The 23,202-nt window shown below is 43.3% G+C and overlaps 1 protein-coding gene across 2 annotated transcripts in view; it reads left to right on the top strand.

Annotated features, from left to right (window-relative positions):
* The window catches only part of ABAT (4-aminobutyrate aminotransferase), a 133,118-nt gene that overhangs the window by 44,797 nt on the left and 65,119 nt on the right, over window positions 1-23,202 (top strand). For both annotated transcript variants that reach the window (XM_073362483.1, XM_073362484.1), the window contains exon 2: window positions 9,250-9,382. In XM_073362483.1, the coding sequence (XP_073218584.1) occupies window positions 9,313-9,382 (70 nt within the window). In that variant the 5' untranslated portion in view covers window positions 9,250-9,312. The remainder of the gene's footprint in view (window positions 1-9,249; window positions 9,383-23,202) is intronic.

Raw genomic sequence — 23,202 nt, 5'->3', positions numbered from 1 at the left:
TGAACAAGCAATTTATTCTGAGAGCTGGACCCAACACCAACCCCCAGCTGTTTGTGAAATGTACAAAAATAGTTCAGCCTTTGGGCTCTTCATGAGCTGTTTTTCCAGTATTATTTGTTCATAATTAAATATGATGATGGTGTTACCTAACATCTACAAACAGGAAAGAAGTCTGATTTAATTCATTGGCGGACTTTTATGCTTTTTGGGGAAGGTTATGATGGGAAAGAGAGGAAGGGGAGAGCCAGCAGGAGATAAAGACTGAGGGACATTTGGGATGTTTTTTAAGCTTTCCCTATTCTCTTTTCCACGAAAGAGTGTATTACATTTAGCTACATATATGGACCCTAGCTTTGAAAACAACTGGATCTTCATACTTTAAAGAGGGATTTATTGGCTCTTTTGCAGACTTAATGTTCATGTTTTTTTCTTGTCACATTCACACAGAGTAATTCTGTTTTTCATCCAGATGCACAGTCTGTTTTGCAAAGGGTGCAAAACAGGTGACACATCTACATCTCTCTCCTTTTGGATTATTGTGTCTGTGGGTTGGGACAACTGCTCTCATAAGTGCCACTTCCCGATCTAGGAGATAATGATATGTATTTGCAGTGTGAATGCTTGTGTATACATATTTGTACATTATTCGGGACACATTGTCTTACCATGAATATTCTTGTGAAGAAGTATTAAAAAGGTTTGTATATATCATCCTAGCAAATTCAGGGTTTATTCAAAACAATATTTATGAATTCTCTTTGCAGTATTTGCCCAGCTACTAATTATGTCCCTTCTCGTTGTGAATAGTGCCATTCATGACTGTTGACTCCAGGATCAGGAGCAGTTATCTTAGCTGATTTGGGACTCATCTATGCTTAAAATGCTACAGCAGCACATTGGCATAAAGATGCAGCAGCTAGATTGATGAAAGAATTCTTCCATTGACCTAGTGCTGTCTACATGGGATTTTAGATTGGTGTAACTAACGCTGCTCCGTAGTGTGGATTTTTCACACCCCGAGCGATATAGTTATGTCACCCTAATTTTCTAGTGTAGATCAGGCCTTGGTTCCTCACTTTGCCCTCCTTTTTTTAAATTAAAGTGTCGCCTGACAACAGTGTACTGAATTGTGAAATGAACTACTCATCTCAGCTTTTGGGTAAATATCTATCATATAAACGATCCAAGGTGCTTGGAAAAGGAACTGCTCTTTTGCTTCTAGAGGTTGTATTTCCACTTTTGCCTTTAAGCGTGTTGATGGAACAGTATAGGGAAGTTTGCATTGTGGCTGCCTGCTTGGAACCAGGTCGATGGATAACGACAGAACTGCAGTCTCTAGGGCTGTCAGTCTTCCACCTTTCAACAGCACTAAATTTTCTACATGAAATTAAAAAGCCCTTCTTGGTCTCAGATCTGCGTTGGAAGTAAATAAACAGTGTGTGAGCTTGAGGGTATGAACACTCACATAGTGGCATAAATGCTGTGCCTGCCTAGCAAAGTCAAGGTTTTACAAGTGAGGGCAGCCAACAAAAAGCAATAATTAAGGAAAGAGAGCGCATTCTCCCCAAATGGTTGTGGAGATCTTTGGGGTAATTGCATTGCACAGCTTGTGTTTCAATTTTCTAAACCACTTCATTATCCCCGGTTAAATGTTTTTTCAGCAGCTAAGAGAGAAATGAATCTGCCCCCATGAATTTAAAGCAGGCTCCTGTGTTTTAAACAGGAAGAATGAGCTAGAAGCCTGCAGTCAGCAGCAATGATGTCTTCTCTCTCACATTCTTGAAATATGTGTGTTTCACCTCTTACCCTGGCACTTTTTGTTTCAGATACAGATCCTGTGAACTTCATTCTGAAATGTAGATTTGTCTTGTAGGGTATGTTTTAGTAAAATGCAAAGTATTTCCAATACTAAACTGGGTGTATGTGTCTAAAACAACAAATAAACCAAAAATAATAAAATAAATAAAAACCTATGCCCTTAAGTTTATGTGCCCTGTAGAGTGAATTATACTGAGATTGCTTGCATTGATAGTGCTACACTAGTGGGAAATTAGAAGAAAAATCCTAAGTGCAGACAGGATGCACGAATGGCCACAACTTAATGAGCATTTAGGCAAATGTACCAATCAGTTAAAAGATAGGGCTTTGTGAGAGGAGCTATGCATAATGGAAGTAGAGAGGGAATTGGTTTTCTTTACTATGTGATAAAGGATAGTTAAGCTGAAGAACAGGTTACCAAGGGAGATTGTGGAATCCCTGTTAGCTGAGGTTTCTAAGAACAGTTTAGGCAAATACCTGTCAGGAATGGTCTAGATATACTTATTCCTGCCTCACCATGGGGGGATGGGTTATATGACCTCTTGAGGCACCTTCCAGATCTATATTTCTATTAAGATTAAGGCTGTGATTCTTTTACGAAGGTTGTAGAAGTCACTGATTCCATGACTTCCGCAGCGGCTGGTGCAGCTGACTTAAGCTCGGGCACCCCATGGCCAGCCGCACCGGCTGTTGCCGGAGTGACCCAGGGCCAGCTGCCCTGGCAGTTGTGGACAGCAGTGGCCAGTGCGGCTGGTCCTGGGGACCACCGAAGCAGCAGTCCTGGGGAGCCCCGGGGAATGTCTGAGCAGCGGTCCTGGGGCCAGCCGCACCGGCTGTTGCTCAGGCAGCCCTGGGCAGCTGGCTCCTGGGACCTCCAGAACAGTGGCCGGTGTGGCTGGCTCTGGGGAGTGCCTGACCAGCGGTCCCTGGGCAGCTGGAGAAGCAGCCCTAGGGGTGCATGGAGGCCATCCAGAGAGCGCTCCCCAGTGGCAGGGGGACAGTCAACTCCCAGCACTGGAGCAGGGCCTCCCTTAGTAGCCCTCCCGCCTCCTGGAACAGCGGGGCCCCAGAAGTAGAGATTTAGTAAGGGGTATTTTGGAGAAAAGTCATGGGCAGGTTATGGGCCGTGAATTTTTATCTGTTGCCCGATGACCTGTCCATGACTTTTACTAAAAATACCTGTGATTAAATTTTAGCCTTATCTATGATATAGTCTGATCTCGGGCTGCAACAAATAATAAAATGTTTTAAAACAGCTGTCAAGCAAAATTAAAGCAAGCTACTTAATTCTTAAACTCTTGTAATAATAATTTTGTGTTGTTTTCAAGGAGCTTTTACATAAAGCCAGTACCATCTCAAAATGTAATTTTAAACATTGCATGAACATTATAACTTAAAGGATGCTAGATAGGTAGGAAATAATAAAATAAGATTCTGCCAGCAAAAATATAAGATAATCTGTTCAGGGAAAACAGTTGGTAACACAGAGATTTAGTGGGAAGGAAGATGTGTGAAAAGCAATAATGCTGAAAGAAAGCTAGGGGTGATATTGGAAAGAAAGTAGATATGCAGCATGATATGGCTGCAAAACTAAAGCCGGTGTGTGTTTGATCTGCATACACAGAAGCATCTCATAATTCAGAAGGAAGGTGGCCAAGACAAGCTACTACAGAACATGCAGAAGGGATCAATCCTGAAAGGGACTAGACTAGATGACCTAATATATATAATAAATCCATTATTTTTCCCCAAGTTAAATTTTAGCCTTCATGGCCATGTTTTGTGTGTTATCAGTACAGAAAATAATGACTGATTACAGTTTTATCAGTTTTGTAGGGATGTTTCTGAGGTAATGCCTTATAAAGCAAATTTAGTTAAGGGATGTGAAAGAAACCAGGGATTACAGTAGTAAAGAAAAAGTAGATAGTTCAGAGCTGTAAGATCCTGGCTTATTAACTAGTGGGGCAATGGGTGGGGCCATGACTTCTTTGTCCTGTAAACAGTTTCCTACCACAGTGACATTGGCTTTTGACCCAGGCATATGCCAGAAAAACAGAATATATCATAAAATCAATGTATAAAGTACAATTTTGATAGAGCACATGCTTAACTTTACATGCTGGTGGGGAGTCTCATTGAAGTCAATGGGAATACACAGTGTGTGAAGTTCAGCAGGTGTGTAAGTCTTTGAAGGATTTGAGCCTATATGGAGGAAATGGAGAGGAATGTGATGGAAAATATTAATAGGCATTAAGGGGACCAAATTAAATAAACCTTCTGCTGGAAACAAAGTAACTCTGCTTTCTACAAGTGGTAACTCCAGCTTCATTAAGCTCCTGATCCAAAATTAATAAATGTATATCATGAGTATGACGGCGTGGATTAGGCCTGGAGGCCTCCTACTGGAGGCTTCAGGGTCCTGACATGTCCATCCCAGGGATGGAGCAGTGGAGCTAAGTCCTCCGAGTGGCCTAGAGAGACTGCAAAGGGCAAGCCAATCAGAGAGGCTGCAGGGAGCAGCCAGTTAGTTACTTCCTGGAGCCAGAGGAGTGCAGATGATTACTCTTGGGGGAATTCTGTGCCACTGCTTGTGTGCAGAATTTATGTCTCCCACAGATTTCTTTGCTTCCCCACAGAAAAGTGACCTTCTGATGGGGAAGCAAAGGGAAGCCCCAACAGCGGTCATAAGACCTCCCTAGAAGTATGTTTTGGCTGCCCAGGGCAGCTGGCAGAGAGGTAAATCACTGTGGGGCACGGGGTGCGACTGGGGAGGACCTGGCTGGTGGCTCCTACCCTCCGCCGAACTCAGCTGCTAGTCCTGGCTGGGCTGGAGAAGACCGGACTTCCTCTTCCCCTACGTGGCATCTGGGGTTGTCCAACCCACCCCCAGATTTCTTCCCCAGCTGTAGGGAGCTCTGCAAACTGCACTCTCCCTGTGCTTCCTGCACCCATCACTCCTCAGCTTCAGGGGGAGGGATCACTGTATAGGGCGCTGCTCCCCCGTCCACCGAACCCCCGTGCATCCAGACCCCCTCATACCCAGACCTTCCCGACGAGCCTCACACCACCCCCACACCCAGAACGCCTACTCCCAATGAGCCCCACTCCCTCTGCAGCTGGATTATCATGATGAGCCACCCGGCCCCAGATCCCCTTCCTATTGAGCCCCAACCAGCTGCACCCCAGCATTTGAACCTCTCCGACTGAGCTCCCCACTCTGACCCCCCTGTTGAGCTCTATCCCCACAACACTCAGACCCTCCTGCCGAGCTGCAGCCACCTTTCACCTATTACAGAGTCCTATTACAGTGCACCCAGAACCCCCCAACAATCCCTTGTGCATTCAGATCCCCCTGCACCCAGATCTCCCACTGAGCCACCTGCACCCAGATTGCCCCACACAGAACCCTCTCAGCCCACACCTGAGTCCCCCCACACTAAGCCCCTCCACGCTTGGATCCTGCCATGATGTGCCTGCTGCCCACACCTGGCATGGCGGGGCAGGGCCCTGGGATGTTTCTGGGGCAGGTCCAGTCCTTGCGCTGTGTCAGGGTTTGGTGCAGCCTCGCCGCTGAGTCCGTGTCCCGGGTGGGGAGCTGCACAGTGATCTCCCACCTCTGTGCAGCCCCTGGCCTGTGCTCCCCACTGCCACGCTGAAGCCTCCATATTTGACAAATAAAATTTGCAGAATTTTAAAAAACTGTGCACAGAATTTTAATTTTTTTTGGCGCAGAGTGCCGTCAAGAGTAGATGATGATCCTGGCTGGCTAAAGGGAACTGCAGCACCATGGACAGCTCAAAGCTGGTAGACAGGGGTGGGAAAGAGTCCTGGCTGGCTACTGGGCCTGAACACTGGAAGGCTGTGAGCTAAGGGTAAAGCACTGGTGAAGGCTGGGACTGCGGGGAAGTGGCTGAGAGAACTGAAAGTAGTTTTTGTTAAAGGGACAAGGTGGTGTCCTATTCTTGAGGTCCCTGACTGGGACCTGGAGTAGTGAGTGGGCCCGGTCTCCCCTGTCCCCATAGGCCACTGCGGAAATGGCCTACAGACAGCGGTAAACCCCCCAGAAGTGGATCTAAACTACTTAGTGGCCCAGCTGGGGCCAGAAATGACACAACCATTGTCTCCAGGGAGCAAGGCCTGTGGGTACGGCCCCATACCAGGGCTGGGACTGTTTAAAGACCACAGACACATCTGACCAGAAGAGGCGCTCATGAGAAGTGGGTGTCATGTCATTACAGTGAGTCTCTAACTTTTCCAAAGTACACAACAAATACTATGTAAGTGTTTTCTCAGCTTGGCAGATTTCAAAACAGGTTTGATTTTAAATTGAGCTATGTCTAATCTATGTGCAACCAAATATTAGGCTGATTATCTTAGGGAAGATATAGGAGCTCTTTTCAACACAAAAATCGTCTTTCCAAATTAATAAATTCAGATTGACAGGGACTTTTTTTTTTTTTTGGAGACATTAGGGCAGCCGTGGACAAACTTTTTGGCCCAAGGGCCACATCGAGGTTCCAAAACTGTATGAAGGGCCAGGTAGGGAAGGCTGTGCCCCCTATCCGACCCCCACCCACTTCCTGCCCCCACGACTGCCCCCCTCAGAATCCCCGACCCATCTTGCTCCTTGTCCCCTGACCGCCCCCCAAGACCCCTCACAACCACCACCCTGGGACCCCACCCCCCACCAACCCCCCCTGCTCCCTGTCCCCTGACTGCCCCGACCCCTATCCACCCCCGCACCTCCTGACAGACCCCCTGAACTCCCACGATCCAACCCCCTGTTCCCCATCCCCTGACCGCCCCCCCCCCGAACCTATGTCCCATCTAACTGCCCCCGCTCCCTGTCCCCTGACTGTCCCCGGGACTTCCTGCCTCTAATCCAAAGCCCCTGGTCCCAGGCCCCTCACCATGCCGCTTATTCCCGCCTCCCCCCTCTCCCGGAGACGCAGCGCACCGCGCTCAGGAGCAGCCCAAGCCACGCCACTGCAGCGCTGTCCAGGGCTGCTCCTGGATGTGGCGTGCTGAGGCGCCGGGGAATGGGGGAAGGCAGGGGTCGGGCCAGGGAGAGCCCTGGCCGGGAGCTCAGGCGGGCCGGGCACGATGAGCTTGCCCACTCCTGCATAAGGGTGTGCCTGGGCACACCCAGCACACCCCGTACGCACCCTATGGTTACAATCCAGGTCCAAGTCTTCACTAGCAAGGCTACTTGGATTGTAGTGTCTTCCCTTGGATACCTGTGCGCAGCACTGTCACTGTGCCTCAGTGGGTCGCAGCTGAGAATACCAGATTCAGGACAAGCTGCTGATAAATAGGGCAGACTCACCCAAAACTGGCGGTCATTCTTCCATTTGAAATAGTAAGCCAGTAACAAAAGTAAACTTCTGTCTCACCACACTGGTTAGCAAGAAGTCAGAAATGCAGTCTCCTTAGGCATTCCAGCTCTTGTCTCACTACCCAGACACTGAACTCTGTGATGAGTTGTTACTGAAAACCATCACCTATAGGGCCCTCTAATCCCAAGAGATCAACCACATAGCCAGGTCAGTATAGAGCTCAGATCTTACCCAATAATCACACTGTTGCCAATCCTTTAGTATATAAATAAACCTTTAAATATTAGAAGAGAAAAAAAGGAGAGAGTTAAAAAGGTTAGGAAGTTATATACATACAATCATTGCAAAGTTCTTGGATCAGGTTTATAGCAGTGATATTACAGACTGCTGGCTTGTAAAGACTCTGGTAACTTCCAAAAAAATTGGAAGGTCCTCAGTCAATATGCTCCTTTTAGTGTAAGAGATTAGAGCAGGAAAGACGCAAAATGGAGATACTTCTGTGGTCCTTTAATATACCTTTTCCCATGTGGAGGGAATGTTCTCAGTCTTAGTTTGTGGAAAATTACAGGCACAAGATGGAGTCTAGGGTCACATGAGCGAGTCACATGCCTTGCATGTTTTGATGACTCATAGGAGTAGCCATTACCCATATTCTGGCTAAAGGTCTACAGGAAGGCTCCCTATGCTGGATGAATTTCTTCTATGGCCCATTGTGAGAGTTGTTTAATGAGCTATCAGCTTGAATGGTCCATTCACATTGTGCTGGCTATAGTGGATGTAAACTATCTTATGGGTGTTACCCCAGGAGCAAACACATTTTAAATACTGGTACATAGTCAGTATTCATAACTTTAGATACAAAGATCATACATGCATAGAAAAGGATAATCGTACTCAGCAAATCATAGCTTTCCCACTAACATCTTACATGATACACTTTGTACAAGATTTGTTGCAGTTGTCCAATAGTGGCAATATTAATGATATAAATGGTCCTGTTCCAATCGTACAGCACCCATGGCTTTGGTCATGGAATTTGGCCCATAACATTGACTAGTCTTTGAACTATCTGTAGAAGATACTGAATGTTTTCAGGGGATTTGTTCTGCCCACCCCCCTTCCTGATGTCCTTTCCTTCATCTTGGTTTTGTAGCTTCTTTTGCAGAGTCTCTCTGGATGTTTTTTTATTATGTGAAGTCAAAAGGAAAAAAAGTCACAACTGCTTCCCATAATTTATGATTAATCTAAATGACAAATCTCTTTAAGAGTCACAAGTTAGTAACAATTTTTAAAGCTGTCATCAATATAGTTCCACAACAAAGCAGGCTAGAGAGAGTAAGTAAAATGAAAGGTCATCTTTTGTGCAAAAAGTGCCTTTCAGTGTTAGATGGTGGACCTTAGTTCATAATATAAAGGGGATCTTATATCCTGCTTGGCATTTGCAATTCCTGGAAGCACAAGGGTCACAAATTGTAAGTTGCCAACAAGAATCAAAGATACCACAGGGAGGCACTGTGGCTTAGTGGATAGGGCCCTGGACTGGGAATTAAAAGACCTGAGTTTTAATTCTGGTTCTGTCACTAGTTTGCTGGGTAACCTTGGGCAAGTCACTTGCTCTCCCCATCTGCAACGTGGCAGTAATAATACTGACCTTTTCAAGAACTTTGAGAGCTACTAATGAAAATGCTATATAAGAGCTAGGTACCAATAATAATTTTTTTACCTTGTAATAATAATAAGGGGGAGGGAAATCTCCTTCTCTCAGTTAACTCATGGCTTGTTCATCTTGTTTCATGTTGCTATAATGAGGCCATCTGTGAGCTCTGTGGCTGATGTAAATTGTAAGATTCAGTATGGCGTCCATGGGCCTTTATTAGGGATAAAAGGTTTAGATGATGGTTCGGAGTCATTTGCCTGGAGAAGAAGACGTCATCAGATAGGTTGTGTTCTCAATCCTTACCCTTCCATTAGACTCCAGCAGCAACCCACTGTATGACATTCTTTCTGGCTCTCTCCATTTGGATGAATGAAATGGTAATCGTGATGATTAAATCAATGGGAACATAGGTACATTTTTTCTTTTCCTTTTTTTCAGAACATCAGCTGGAATAAGGTGCTCTCTCCAGTTTAAGGTTTTTCTGGTTAAAGAAAGAGTAAAATGGCCTTGATGTTGCTCAGTCGACAGCTGACTTGTTCTCTGCAACAGAACTCCAGGCTATTTGCATGTGGTAAGTATTCCCTTCATGCTTATGTAAAATATTATCAGTGTAATTTACTATTGCCAGGTTTTGTCTAATAGTCTTTGATCCTCCAGATTTTGAAGAATTACCACTGCATTCAGCAGCTTTAGCTAATGCTGCAGTCATAGCCCAGAAATGTCAGAAACAGTTGTTCTTAAAGACTGCAAGCGGTAGAAGAAATACTCAACTAGGAGCTGTTTTGTGCTACAATAGAATTTTCACTAACTGAAACAAATCTTTCTTTTTCAAATGCGGAATTCTGCTTTTATGGGACATCTTTGTGACATTGCACAGTGTGGAAATGAGAAATCAACCATCAAAAGTGGCCTTTATTATTTCTTTTTCTTTATGCACTTTAGATATGATCCTGCATTCCCTACTTCAGTGAAATCAGTGGGAGTTTTGCATTAGTAAGAGCTCCCTTATTGAGAGCACATTACTTTTCTGACAGTGCACCAGTTAGCTATGTGTTTCATGCAAGAGCTATATAAAGTGTCAAACTATTATCTGATCTTAGGTGTGTAATGAAAAAATTCTTGCTTGGATACTGTCCTGTATGTTAATATACTATATAGAAATATTAAGCTTACAATCTCTTCAAAGCAAATATTAAACTCCTTGGCCCTCATGATCTTTTCTAAAGGTATAGATTGAGCTGGCTTTTGTATGATAGGTAAAACAGTATAAAATTTAAGATCCAGCGTCTGTTTTATCCAGTTTTATATCAAATAGAATTTGGACTGAATGGCTTCTTCTTCTTTGCGAATAAATCCCAGACAAACACAGAAGCCTCACCTCCACTCAAAAACAAAACTTCATGCTGAAGGAATTGACTTCCTTTCTAATGTTGTGCTTCAGAGAGCAGCTGACCTCTGCTTGACATAGTCAGTCAGTCTATTCTTGTAACCATGTGAATGCATCAGTTCAATGCTGCAGTTGGGAAAATACAGTTGTATTCATGCCTGTGACGCACTGATGGTCTGTGTTGTGTAAAGGCAGGGATCATCCAGTCAATAAGGTACAAAGGAAAGTGCTTGGAGCAACCAAGCCCTTATTGGCTATCAGTGCTTTGAGCTCATTTGTCTCTTGAAATTATGCTTCCCAAACCAGGACAATAATTATATTGCAGTGTGGGGAGGGGGAAGGGAGAGGTCTGAGGGGTCTGGAGTAGTAGGTCATCCACCTCCATGGCATTTTCCACCCATCAATGGGCCTGGGGATCCACTTTGGTGAGTGTGTGATGTGGGATGGGGTGTATGAGCACTGGCCTGTCTTCCTTGCCAATCCACCACAAATGGCAGTAAATCTGCAGGAATGGCTCCACCAACTTCTCAGAAGAGTTCCCTCTACATTGGGGAAATTCCTTGAGTATGGAGAAGCCCCACCAGGGAGTTAGAGAGAAGAGCAGATGGTCCTGGAATCGGGTATGGTTTCAGGGCTACCACATGTATAGTTCTGTGTTGTGAAAGTATCCACCGAGATTGAAGAGTATGGTAGGATTGGGGTCAAGCATCTGTAATCCCACCCACTCTTTGTGGTTCTCTGTACCCTTCTAGTGGTGACTGGGCCACATAGAGATTGATGAGCCTACTACATCCTTGTCTAACAGAGTGGTGTCTTTTAGCTCAGGCTGTAGAGGCAGGCTCATGTTCTCAGAGTCAGAGATCCTAGGTTTAATCCCTGATGTTTACAAGACACCCAGGAGCGTGATGTTACACCCATCCTCTCTGGAGAACAATATGTGGAAACCTTCTTGAGTATGCTACCACTAAAACCCTCTCCCATAGATTTTCCATTATTATTATGCACTCAGAGTACGTAGTGCTGTATAGAACAGAGAAAGACCTGCCCCAGGGAGCTTTATTGATAATTGGACCACAAATTTATTCCAGTTGTGAGCTTAACTGGGGGGACAGTAAATAAAAGTTCATAAAATGTCAGAATAACTTGTCAGAATAAATGTTGATGGGAAAAGTTGCAAAAGGGGAACAGATTAATTAGTCTAAACAAAAAGACTTACTGATATAACTCAAGGACTATGTTAAAATCATGTCTGGTAAACAAGAGACTAGAAATTAATGGACCAAAATTGGTGTGTTGGAAATTAGGTCTAATTGGTGAACAAAATAATGAGGGGCTATGCTATTCCACCCATCACTCCCTTTTGGGGTCCTTTTGAAAAAAAAAAGAGAGAGAGAGAGAGACTTTGGAAGGAAAATTGGTGAACGTGGGCACTGGCTTACTGAAAGAGAGGAGAACAGAAAGGAGTGAGCTTCACCATCATGTCTGTCACCTCCACCGTCTCTCAGGAGCCACCATTGGGCCTTCCTGTCATAATCCAGAGTGTTGTCCTGACCAGAAAGAGGGACCCAAATGACATTGGTGTGTGTGCTCACTATCATGTGCTCTCTCTCTCTTCCCCCCGCTCCCCAAATTGTGTGTCTTTTTCTTTCCCCACCTCATTTCTTCTCTTTCCTTTCCCTCTTATTTTGCCTTCTGTTTAATAAGAATTGGCTTAACCGGCTAAGACTGCATATTTTTCAACACTGCTGTGAGTCTTAGACCAGAAAGGCAGCTAACAGCAATGCCTTAAACAGCCCAATGCTGGTACAAGTTTGCCAAATCTTGGAGTGGCTGCTAAGACTGTGTGCTGTGCCTGTGTTTCTCCAGCAGCGAGGCTGCAAGTGAGAACTAACACCAGGCGTAGAAGCTGCCTATTTCTAGAAGTTTTCTATTTTTGCTGTTCTTTTCTCTTCAGTTTTGTGTGTCTTGTCTTTTCTTTTAGGAAAAGGGACCAGATTTTAACAGCTCCAGGCCATCTCAACTAACTTCTCTTTTCGTCAAAAAGGACAGTTATTGCCATCTTTACTACCATCTAAAAGTCTGTCAAACAGGGCAGTTTTCATTCTAAAAATTATCTTCAGCCAAAGGAAAAATGAATAAGGGATGTTGTTAAAAAGAAAGCTTTACTGAATAGTTTATATTTCAGATGCTTTAACTCTTTTTCCTTTTTTTCTTTATCTTTAACAAAAGGTTAAAAGGATTTTTAATGGTGTATTTGCCATGGTACCAAACCTCGAACCTTGTTCAAAACTGTTTAATGTGGAACGGTGACAGGGTCATATTAACCCCTTTGACTCTTTGGGCCCATTTATTCCATCAAAATTAATATAACAGATTGCATTGGTTTTCAATTGCAGCAGAACCTAAAGCTCTCAGGTGGGTATCAAAGCCATTACAACGATATCCAGTAAGTTGGATGTTTGTATATTGCAATATTTAAATGACAAAATTAAAGTGGGGTGGGAGGAGAAAGTGACTGTTCCCTGGTAGAAATCTGTGTGGCTGTGCACTGTCATGCTTCAGCTATGAGCACATATTGAGCAGAATAATTATGTACAGGTTGCCTCTACAACAAATGTATTCTCAATAAAAGGATCACTATGCTTGATTATTCTTGACTTCAAAAGCACAAGTTATGGGAGTCTCATCAGAATGTTGCTCATCAGAATGAAATAAACCAGTCATCTGACAAAGGAGCAGGTGTGAAGAAATGGGGAAATTGATTAGCTGAAATTCAGTGCAGCAGGCAAATGTAAAAAGATGAATAACCCCAAAATTAAGTGTTGAAGAGTGTGTGGGAGAAAAGTTTCTCTGGAACATAATATTAATAAAAAAAATTTCATGAAACTTTTGTCAGTGGAAAAAGAAATGGTTGCATTTAAACTAAGATAGATCTTAACTCCCCAAAAGCTTTAGGGAGAGGGTGGAGATCTGACTTTGGGGTGGGAGCTCATTTCTAATGTAAATGTTCCCTGCAGTGTTTTCAAAGCATTGGCTATGCAGGACTGTGCTAGTCCATGAGAAGAGAACCAGAAAGGGAACTGACTAGTGTGTTCACAGTCCAAGCTGATTTGATGCTGGTAGCTTTTTTTATTTATTTATTTGTTTGTTTGTTTGCATTTTAACTTGAAAAGCAAGCTGAACTTTTAAGATTCTGTTTTGGTTTCTAAAGTATTTATTTAAAAACACCCATTAAAATATTGGTTATTTTAAAAAGGACTTTTAACCAGTCTCCCCTTATGTTTCTTCACTACTTGATCTCAAGATGGCTGTCCCTAAAAGTAGTTTCTATCCCTGAAATGAAAAGATGGCAGATTTAACAACTTAAACAAAATAGATTGAGCACACAGGATGTGTGGATTTATATGAAATATATGTAATCCTGTCTTAATGTCAGTAGAATAACTTGCAGGAGAATCTGTGTATGAGTGCTTTTATGTTATGGAAACAATAGTGGCTCTAGGTGGTTTCTCCTCTCTGGATTGCATGTGATTTAGATTCTTAATAAAATAAAATTCTGTTTTGGTCACCAGTTCAACACACTGCAAATTGATCGGAATTGGTAACTTCAGTCTAAATATTTGTTCCACTTCACACTAGCACTGGCAGAGTTTTTGCTGTGCTCTGAGATGCACACACTCACTGAGGTATGAGCACTGTCTTCTGCCATATATACACACACACATACACACACACTTTCTTTTACTGAAAAAGCAGTTGTAGAGAGGCAGGATGATCCAGTGGTAGGGCACTAACCTAGGACTTGAGAGACCTGGGTTTATTTCGCTGCTCAGCCACAGTCTGACTGCGTGACCTTGGGCAAGTCACTTTCCTTTTGCCTCCATTCCCCCGTCAGTAAAATGGGGATAATGGCACTTCTGTGCTTCACAGGAATGTTGTGAGGATAAACATGTGAAAGATTGTGGGGCTTTCAGATACTATTGATCTTTGATTGATTGCTTGTAAAATGAGAAGCCCTGAAGATTCCTCACTGTCAGTCCTACTCCTTTGTCTATATTAATATTTGCCCCCTTCCTCCTCCCCTGCCCTGCACTTTTAAAGTTTGCTCTTTGTTTTTTATAGATGTACGGGAGGTGCCTAAAGTGAAATGCTGAACAAATTAGGGGCTGGGACAGAGTGATCTGTACTCTCACTAACATGTTTCAGGCTTGATTCTCCTCCCACTTATGCTGGTGTCACTCCACTGTTTTCAGTGAAGTAACTCCGGGTATACATTAATGTGAGAGGAGAATTGGTCCTAGTGTCTGTTATAACTACAGGGTTTCTAAGTGCTCTACTTTTGTGCTGCCAGGGGGTGGGGTGGGGTGGGGTCAGTGGGTCTGGGATCCCTGGGTATATACAGGCTCGCTGACTTTTCCAGTCTAGGGGTTTTGTCCCTTTTACCTTCTAGGGGACAGTTTACATTGTGCACCCTGTTTCTCTCCTATCTTGAGACAGATTCCAGTAGTTCATTCATCTCAGGGAGTGGGGGAGGTAATTTTGGTTAGAGCAGTTCTAATATAGAGCTGCTGTTCCGTTTTGTGTCCAGTTCAGTGTGTGAAAGGACATAGCCATGACTGTGGTTCCCATTGCTCTCCAGGGTGTTTGGATCATTGTAGTCCTCACTGATACTACATACTTTTCATGAGCAGCTGTCTACTCATCTTGGCCCTCTCTTTCTCAGGTTTGTCATGGCCTGGCACCTGCTGTTGCCTTGCTCTTTGAGGTGAGCATTTCCACTGTACAGCCTGTTTGTATCAGGTCTCTGTGTTTCTCTGTGGTGGGGAATTCTTTCCCTACTCCCAGCTAGCCCTGAGTGAGGGAGGGGGTACCAAAGCACAAGCCACCTCATATGGAATTGTTGCACTTACTGGCTTCTAATGTTACGCTGTAAGCATTCTGTACAAACAGGCTCAGTTTGCAGAGTGTGATGCAATAGCAGTGTTCATTCTCCAAGCAGCTCATGATAGCCTGGCCTATTGCATCTCCCTGTCAAGATCCTTTAGTAATGGATTCTGCTTCCAGTGGCTGAAAGAGAGAGATTGGTAAATCAAAATCATTCTTGTATTAGCTTGCAGCCTTCCAGCTCCTAACTATTTTTTTTTTTATCAAACACAATGAAGTAAGACAGTGAATATTGCAGTAATAGATCTGCATGCGTTGTTATGATATGCAATATTACTGCTATCATGTGGCAATGCAGAAAGACAGTCTGCCTTCTTTGGGGAAAAGGAGCTCTCACTACACATGCTCTTGTGGAGGGAAGGATGAGGATTCCTAAAAATAAGTTTTTATTCCTACACCCAGTTTTCTCTCTTCCTTCCTTGAATTGGGTTTTCCTCTTGATTACACTGGTTTAACTACACTGCCTTCAGTGAAGTTACTGCTGATTTACATCAGTGTTCTGTGAAGACCAGAATTGAACCGTGGGTGTTTACACCCATCTTCCTCTTGGCTTTTCAAGGGTAAGCACTTCCTCTGCAGGCCTATACTAAACACAGCTCCCTCCATCACTGCTGCCCTTTCACCAGAACCACAGGGTTGGAGTTGCACTGCTGATGACACTGAAAGGCTATTAAAAGGATGCACCTGTTAATTAATGTCTGAGATCTTTGGCTGGAAGTTTCTATAGTAATGTGAAGTATTGTTACACTTGTTAGAACTTGACTTTCATTTTGTTACTTTTGATGGAAAATATCAGTTTATTAAGCAATTTTTATCTATTTAAATTTTCACAGTCGTGGGAAATGGGGGGGGAGGGGAATGGTATTTATTTAATGACAGTAGATGTTGAGAATAAAAAGTTCAAGCTTTAACCATTATAACACAAATTGTCCACATCATGTGTCCAAATATACAAAGTACACAGCCTTAAATCAAACTCTAATAAGTTTTCAAGCAGCCCTTTTCTTACTTTGCTTATCTGTAAATTTTGATTATTTGATTACTGATGGAAATAATCTTTCGTCGGTTTATGTGTATACAGTGAAATTGATGTTTATCAACATTTACTGATAAAAGTCTAATCCTTCCAAGCCTAAGTATGATTATTAGAAATGCTGAGAGAGAAGGCTGGTGAATGATGGTGGTAAATAAAAAAAGAGAGCAGAAAACAACTACCCTTTTCTCTCCTGAAGCAAATGATGCCATCCCTGTTACATTAAATGTTACACCATGCTTATTTGTTAATGTTGCTGACATATTTAACAGCAAAATAAATGGGCTCTGTAGAAGTTTGAAAAGCCAGCAGTAAGAAGGGTGGAATTTAACTTAATATACTGACAGTCTTTAAACTGCAGATTGTTTTGCTGCTAGAAAATTCTCTACAAATTATACAGTATATTAGTACTAATACTTATATTTACATAGCACCTTTTATCTGAGGATCTCCAAGGCCCTGTCTGACAGGCAAAAAGTGTGCTGTCATATTATGTTAGCCAAACATGATTGAAAAGCTCTCTTAATGCTTGTTCACAGGCTAACACTTCAGGCTAAATATCTACAGCTATAACAGGAGCAGCTAACAACTTCAGAGAAATAGCCTGCATCATAACAAGCGTACAGAAGGCTTTACAATCGTGATAAGCTAACACAGTGTAAGAAAGTACCTCTTTTTGCCCATCAAGACATTTCCTAAGCATTTTACAAAAGTCAGTGGATGAATTTGGCCCACTGGATGAAATTTACAAACCCAGCTACAGGTAGGCCTTTTTTACACAAGAAAGTTATACTGGTGTAAACTAAACTGTGAATTTAACTCATTAGTATACCAGTAGTATACCACTGCACAGCCATTCTTATTCTGGTCGAAGAGTGGTCTTTTTTTTTTTTTTTGTTCATCTTATGTCACCTTGGGAGAAGTTTAAACCAAAAAAGCCACTCTTATACCAGATATAAAGTGTCTACGCTGGCGGTTATACTGGTGTAACAACATGAGTATAAATGGTAAAACTACCAAGTTTTGTTGACAAAACTTATGTCGACATACAAAAGTTGACAAAACAAAAATCGCCAAAGTGTGTTCACACTTGCTCCCTCTGTCGACAGATCATGTCCACACTGGGGACACCATCATCAACAGTGTGAACAATGCACTGTGGGTATCTATCCAACAGTGCAGTGTTGTGGGAAGGAAGAGCTGATCTCTGCGTGAGTTCTCCCACAGCCCCCTCAGCTGCCGAGAGCAGCATCATGAATAGCTCTGTGAGCTGTCTGTGCTGAAGAACAGCAAAGCAGCGCAGCAGTCTGTCCCCCTCCCCCTGCAGCAGCAGTCTGCCTGCTGCTGTGCTCCTAGTGCAGGGCAGAACAGGAGCTTTCCTATGATTTGCTCTTTGTTGTTTCCCACACAGAGCAGCACACAGATACTTCCTGGAGCTTTGAAAGGGGAGGGGCGCATGCCTGCAGGGCAGCAGAGATCAAAACACTGAGGAGAGCAATCGGGGCAGGCATTGTGGGATACTGGTGAAAGCCAGTTCTGTCGACAAAACAATCAGCAGTGTCTACACTGGCTCTTTGTCGACAATAAATGAAGGGGAGAAGACAAAAGTCTCTCATAAAGGTGGAAGTTTTCTGTCACCAAAACTGGGCATTTTTTGTGACAAAAGTCCCATTGTAGTGTGTACGCTCTTGCTGTTTTGTCGCCAAAGGGCAGTTTTTGGCAACAAAACTTGGTAGTGTAGACAAGGCCTTAGTCTGCTACTGGCAAATGATCAGCATAAGTATGCAAAGTACATGAGATTGTTGAGGGAGGTTTCAGACACGGATGCTTTCTAGTTCTGAGGAGTAAGGCTGTAACATAACCCCAATGACATTTCACGTTTGATCATCCTATAATAATAAAGACAGTATTAATAACCAATTGGGAGCCGGAAATACCTAAAACTGTTTTTTTGTTGTTTTTTTTTTCAATCATACAATTACAGCTACCTTTTAAGGACAGAAGCCACATTTTTCAAAACCTGGTGCCCAGAGATAGGTCACTTCCATTTTATGAAGTTCATTAAAAGTAACCATAACGTTAAACATAACAGGTAATGATCTGGTAGGTCCTTACTCACTTGGATATAAGACCAGTTACAGAGAGCAAAGACTTTTAGCTCAGTATGTTGGACAGGGTTCCAACAAGCCATAAAATTCCTAGAGTTTATCCTGTTTTTGCATAGCCTATTTGTTAATCTCCACATGCCTAAGTAGAAACAACAAGGAGATTTATTTGGGCATAAGCTTTCGTGGGTAAAAAACCCCACTTCTTCACTTGTATCTGAAGAAGTGGGTTTTTTTACCCACAAAAACTTATGTCCAAATAAATTTGTTAGTCTTTAAGGTGCCACTGGACTCCTCATTGTTTTTGTGGATACAGACTAACACAGCTCCCCTCTGATACTTGATGCCTAATAGGTATATTATTAAATTGAGATCTCCTTGCCCCAATAACAGCACATCCATTTGGGCCTGCCTGTAGTAGAAAACATGGGTTTATGTGGATCTTTTCATCCTGGAGGGGTCCCAACATTCTGTTACAATTTAGATAACAATAAAGCTGGGAACATGTGGGTCAATGTGTAAACCATTATGCGCTCAGGAATAACTGACACCTTTTTGGACATGAGTGGGAATGTTTGTTTGCACAGAAAATTTTTGTCTCTTACTCTCTTACAATGCGGCCTGGGCTCCTTAAATTTTGTCTGGACAGCGTCCTTCAGAAGGGACCTGGATTTAACACATCATCTGATGGTCATCACCTCTAACAGTGCAGCATCAGTATCTCTTCTTTCAGTACAAGAGTGCTGTGTCAGACAAGCTTGGCGGGAGATTCCTCAGTTGGTGTAAATTGTCACAGTTTCATTTACTTCAACGGAGTTTTGACCATTAACATGAGTTGAGCATCTGTCCACAGGTCTTGTTGTAGGAGCTGACCTGAGCCATATGCAAATGTGCTATTCTGAGCCATCTTGACAGTATTTTAATCTGTTTCCTAGCTGTTAAGATGAGAGCTCTTTTCTTATTTCCCTATGCAAATTTATTCTAGAACTTGACTGATACTCATTTGAGACACAAAAGATCAGCAAATCAACCTTTCAGAATTGCTATGAATGTATATTTGCACAGATTCCTGATTTACTTTAGTTAACATTTTTGTTTATTTCCCTTTTAAATAAAAATACATACCCTATGTAAGTGGGTAAATGGAATACTGCAAGGCTGAAAGAATATATCTATTGGCACTGCCAGAAAATGTGTGAGCTACTGTGCACCCATAATCTGCCCACCACTTTCTCAAAGTGGCGAGAGGTTAAAACAAATGTACGGTGTTGATAGTCAGAAAATATATCTGTCTGAAGCCAAACTGGGACTAATTCACCAAAGGCTTTGTTAGGATCCGCACTCCCCCCCGACCCCGGACATCTCTTCAGTTTTCAACCCAAGATGAGAAGGGAATTCTCTTCAGATTCTTTGATCTGGTGAAACATGCATCTATTGTTTTGCATATGGCAAAGCTTCTCAATTTCAAAGAGGTGTCGGGGGTGCGGATGGGGTGGAGGTGAAATGATAAGGAGACGGGGAGAGATTCCTTATGAAATAGTAGAGAGTAATAAATCAGATCTGCTATTACACAGGTTCTCATGAATTCAGGTGCTCTGTTAACTAGATATGTAGGCTTCTTCTTTAGAAAACAAGTAAAAAATGTGTTTGTATATTATATCTGTTAAACAGCCTAAAAGTTATTTATCTTTGGTGGAAAACGAAGTGTAATATATTGCAGATGACAGCAAACAAATGGGGAAAATTGATATTTGCGTTTCTCATTTTCAAATGGCTCAGGGTCACCAGCACTTACTGAAAATTAAGATAGTTTGGATAAACTGCTCCTGAAAAGGTTTTATTAAAAAAAAACAAAAACTGTTCCACAAATTGATCAACATTTCTAATTTGATGAAATCACCGTTAAGGCACGAAGACTATTATGTTAACTGGGGAGCAATAACATGTTTTCAGTTCAGTTGAATAATTCCTGCGCTGTGTGCCAGAGATTTAGTTTATTCATACAATAAGACACATGAGCTATGGCAACGTAAATTTATGCAGCACTGCACAGTACAGTTGTGCTTGTTTTTAAAGTACTATTACGTGCCTTTAGCAAATGTCTACTTCACAGGAACTTTTGCATAAATACCAACAACAAAAAGGGGTGGGAATGACCCTTGCTTAGTTCTTTGCTGCTCTGCTGAGTATTTTATTGTTTTTCTTTTCAGTATTCCTTAGAATGCTGTAATGTACGCTTTTTTTTTCCTACACTGATCCCTTCAAAGAGTGAGTGTGAGTGTGTGTGTGTGTGTGCACATATGCACAGTTACTTATGGATTATTGCTTTTGATGTGAGTGTTCTTGTAAGGTGTTCTTAATCTGCTCCCAGTCTGTTTTCTTCAGTATATGGCCTGATTTCTCAAAAGTGCTCAGAACCTCTGAAAATCAGTCTAGTGTAGATCAATTTTACTGTGCAATGAATCTAGCTGCTGAAAGAAATGAATCCTTAGTGACTTATGCTGTGAAAACCACTAGCCAGGGGAGCAGCAGAAACTACTCCAGATAGCTTCCCCACTGTGTAGCTCTTGTCCTGGCTGGTGGGATTTCTGTTGAGGAGGATGCACTGGGAAACACCTTCTGCTTCCTTTGCTGCACCATCCAGAGCAGAATTTGCCCATGGAGTTGATGATAGACTTTTTTTATTGAACAATTATAAATAAAAAAAAAAAATCCAAGGGATGGATAGAATACTTAGCTCTCAGTCTTTTCAGGGTGTTTTACAAATGTTCTTCCCCTCCCCCTCCATTTTGCAAGTGGGGAGTGCGTTATTGGGGTAACGGTAATGTATCTGTCATTAAGGAAGGATACTTTTTTTTTTCTGAGCATGATTTGATTTTTAAATTAGGTAGCAAACTTGAATGGCCTTCAGAACGAGTACATTTACTCGGAGAGTCTGGCTGAGATTAATAGGAAAATTTTTCAGATGAATATTATTATTATTAAGGGCAAGATTACAATACTTAACAGATTGGCTAGTGCCTCACTACACAAGTAGTCTCACTGAAGTCAGTAGGGCAACTCATGGCTCAAGATGCTTTTAATGTGGCAAAGGGTGTCATAGTCTGACTCTTCTGTAGTATCTCTAAACTTTAAAAACACTCCTAAAACTTTCCTTTCTTTTTCGAGTGCTTGCTTATGCCAATTCCATTCTAGGTGTGTGTGCGACCACATGCACAGTTGTCAGAGGTTTCTGCCTTAGCGATATCCACAGGGTTGACTGTGGGGCCCTCTGGAGTGCCATGCTCATGCGGTGGTATATCAGGTGCCGCCGGGCCTACGCCCTCTCAGTTGCGTCTTACCGCCCATGATGGTTGGTTGGAGCATCTGGTATTGCATGGCAAGAGCATTAGCGGTTCTTAATTGTTTAGATCGTTCTCCTTTGTTGTTTAGTTAAGTGATTAGTTAGTTGTTAAGTGTTTTAGTAAAAGTTAGAGTCCTGACTGAGACTTTGTCCCAGAGCGGGGCATGCCCCATTCCCCAGGCTTCAAGCCGTGTTCTGAGTGCAGCCGGCCAATGGCCATCAGTGACCCTCACAATAGCTGTTTAAAGTGTTTGGGGGAAACCCGTAGAAAAGACAAGGGCCAGATCTGCAAAAACTTTCATCCTTGGACTCAGAAAGAGCGGGACATTTGATTGAGGAATGATTGACATTCGCTCTGCACCCAAGATTGGAGCCCTCACATTCAGACTCCACGCCCGGTACTTTGGCTTCGGCACGCAGTGCACTGCCGGCACCAGAGTACGCCTGGAACCATTCCCCCTCACTGGTACTGAAGAAGCAGTCTAGGTCGACTGGTCCACTGGCACCGCACAAGAAGGGAACTTCGGGCAAAGGACCTGTGTTAGGCCTTGTGTCCGCTACGGAGGCTCTCGGGGGTACCACTGTGGTTGGACCATGTAGGCCATGGAGCGGTAGCGGACCATCTGCGCCTGAAGCAGGGCCGGTGGCCAAAGAACAGTTAGGCCGACCAGCACTGCAGACTGCTGGCCGCACAGCGGATCCTGCCAAGACACTGGTGCCAATGGTCAGGCCAGTTATGGGACCACCCCAAAAGGCAGTGGAGTGTCCCCGGACCACAGGCGTCATTCCCCTCTGCCATGGCCCAGGAACCTGGCACTGCAGCCTCGGTCTCCAGCCAGGAGTCTCACATCTCTGATTCCATGGTCGCCACCAACAAGACATGGGACTCCGGAGTCGCAGTACCAATCCCCGTGATCGGCAAGGTGCCAATCACTATCGCCTCACAGGTCTCCTAGCCATCAGTTTCCCTCCATTACAGGATCATTCCTGGTCATGGTACCAGTCGCTGGGCCCTGGTACTGTTCTTCAGGCAGGCACCGGTCCTCACCTTCTCTGTACTGGTCGCCAACGAGGGTCAGTTGACAGAATCAGACAGCCTCGCCCTGGTCACCAGAAAGGCAGTGGTCCAGGTCGGAGGGCCAGTTCGGCCCTTCCCCCGTGTCAAGGTTCCTTCCCCACTCTGAACTCTAGGGTAGAGATGTGGGGACCTGCATGAAAACCCCCTAAGCTTACTTTTACCAGCTTAGGTTAAAACTTCCTCAAGGTACAAACTATTTTACCCTTTGCTCCTGGACTTCCACTGCCACCACCAAACTTTATCTGGGTTCCAGAGAAAACATAGTTTGGACACGTCTTTCTCCCCAAAATCCTCCCAACTGTTGCACCCCACTTCCTGGGGAAGGTTTGGTAAAAATCCTCACCAATTTGCATAGGTGATCACAAACCCAAACCCTTGGATCTTAGAACAATGAAAAAGCATTCAGTTTCCTTACAAGAAGACTTTTAATAGAAGTAAAAAGGAATCACCTCTGTAAAATCAGGATGGTAAATACCTTACAGGGTAATTAGATTCAAAACA

Source organism: Lepidochelys kempii, chromosome 10 (assembly GCF_965140285.1).
Source record: "Lepidochelys kempii isolate rLepKem1 chromosome 10, rLepKem1.hap1, whole genome shotgun sequence".
NCBI lineage: Eukaryota > Metazoa > Chordata > Testudines > Cheloniidae > Lepidochelys > Lepidochelys kempii.
Note: the sequence above shows the minus strand (reverse complement) of the source record. Positions and strands in the feature narration are given on the sequence as shown.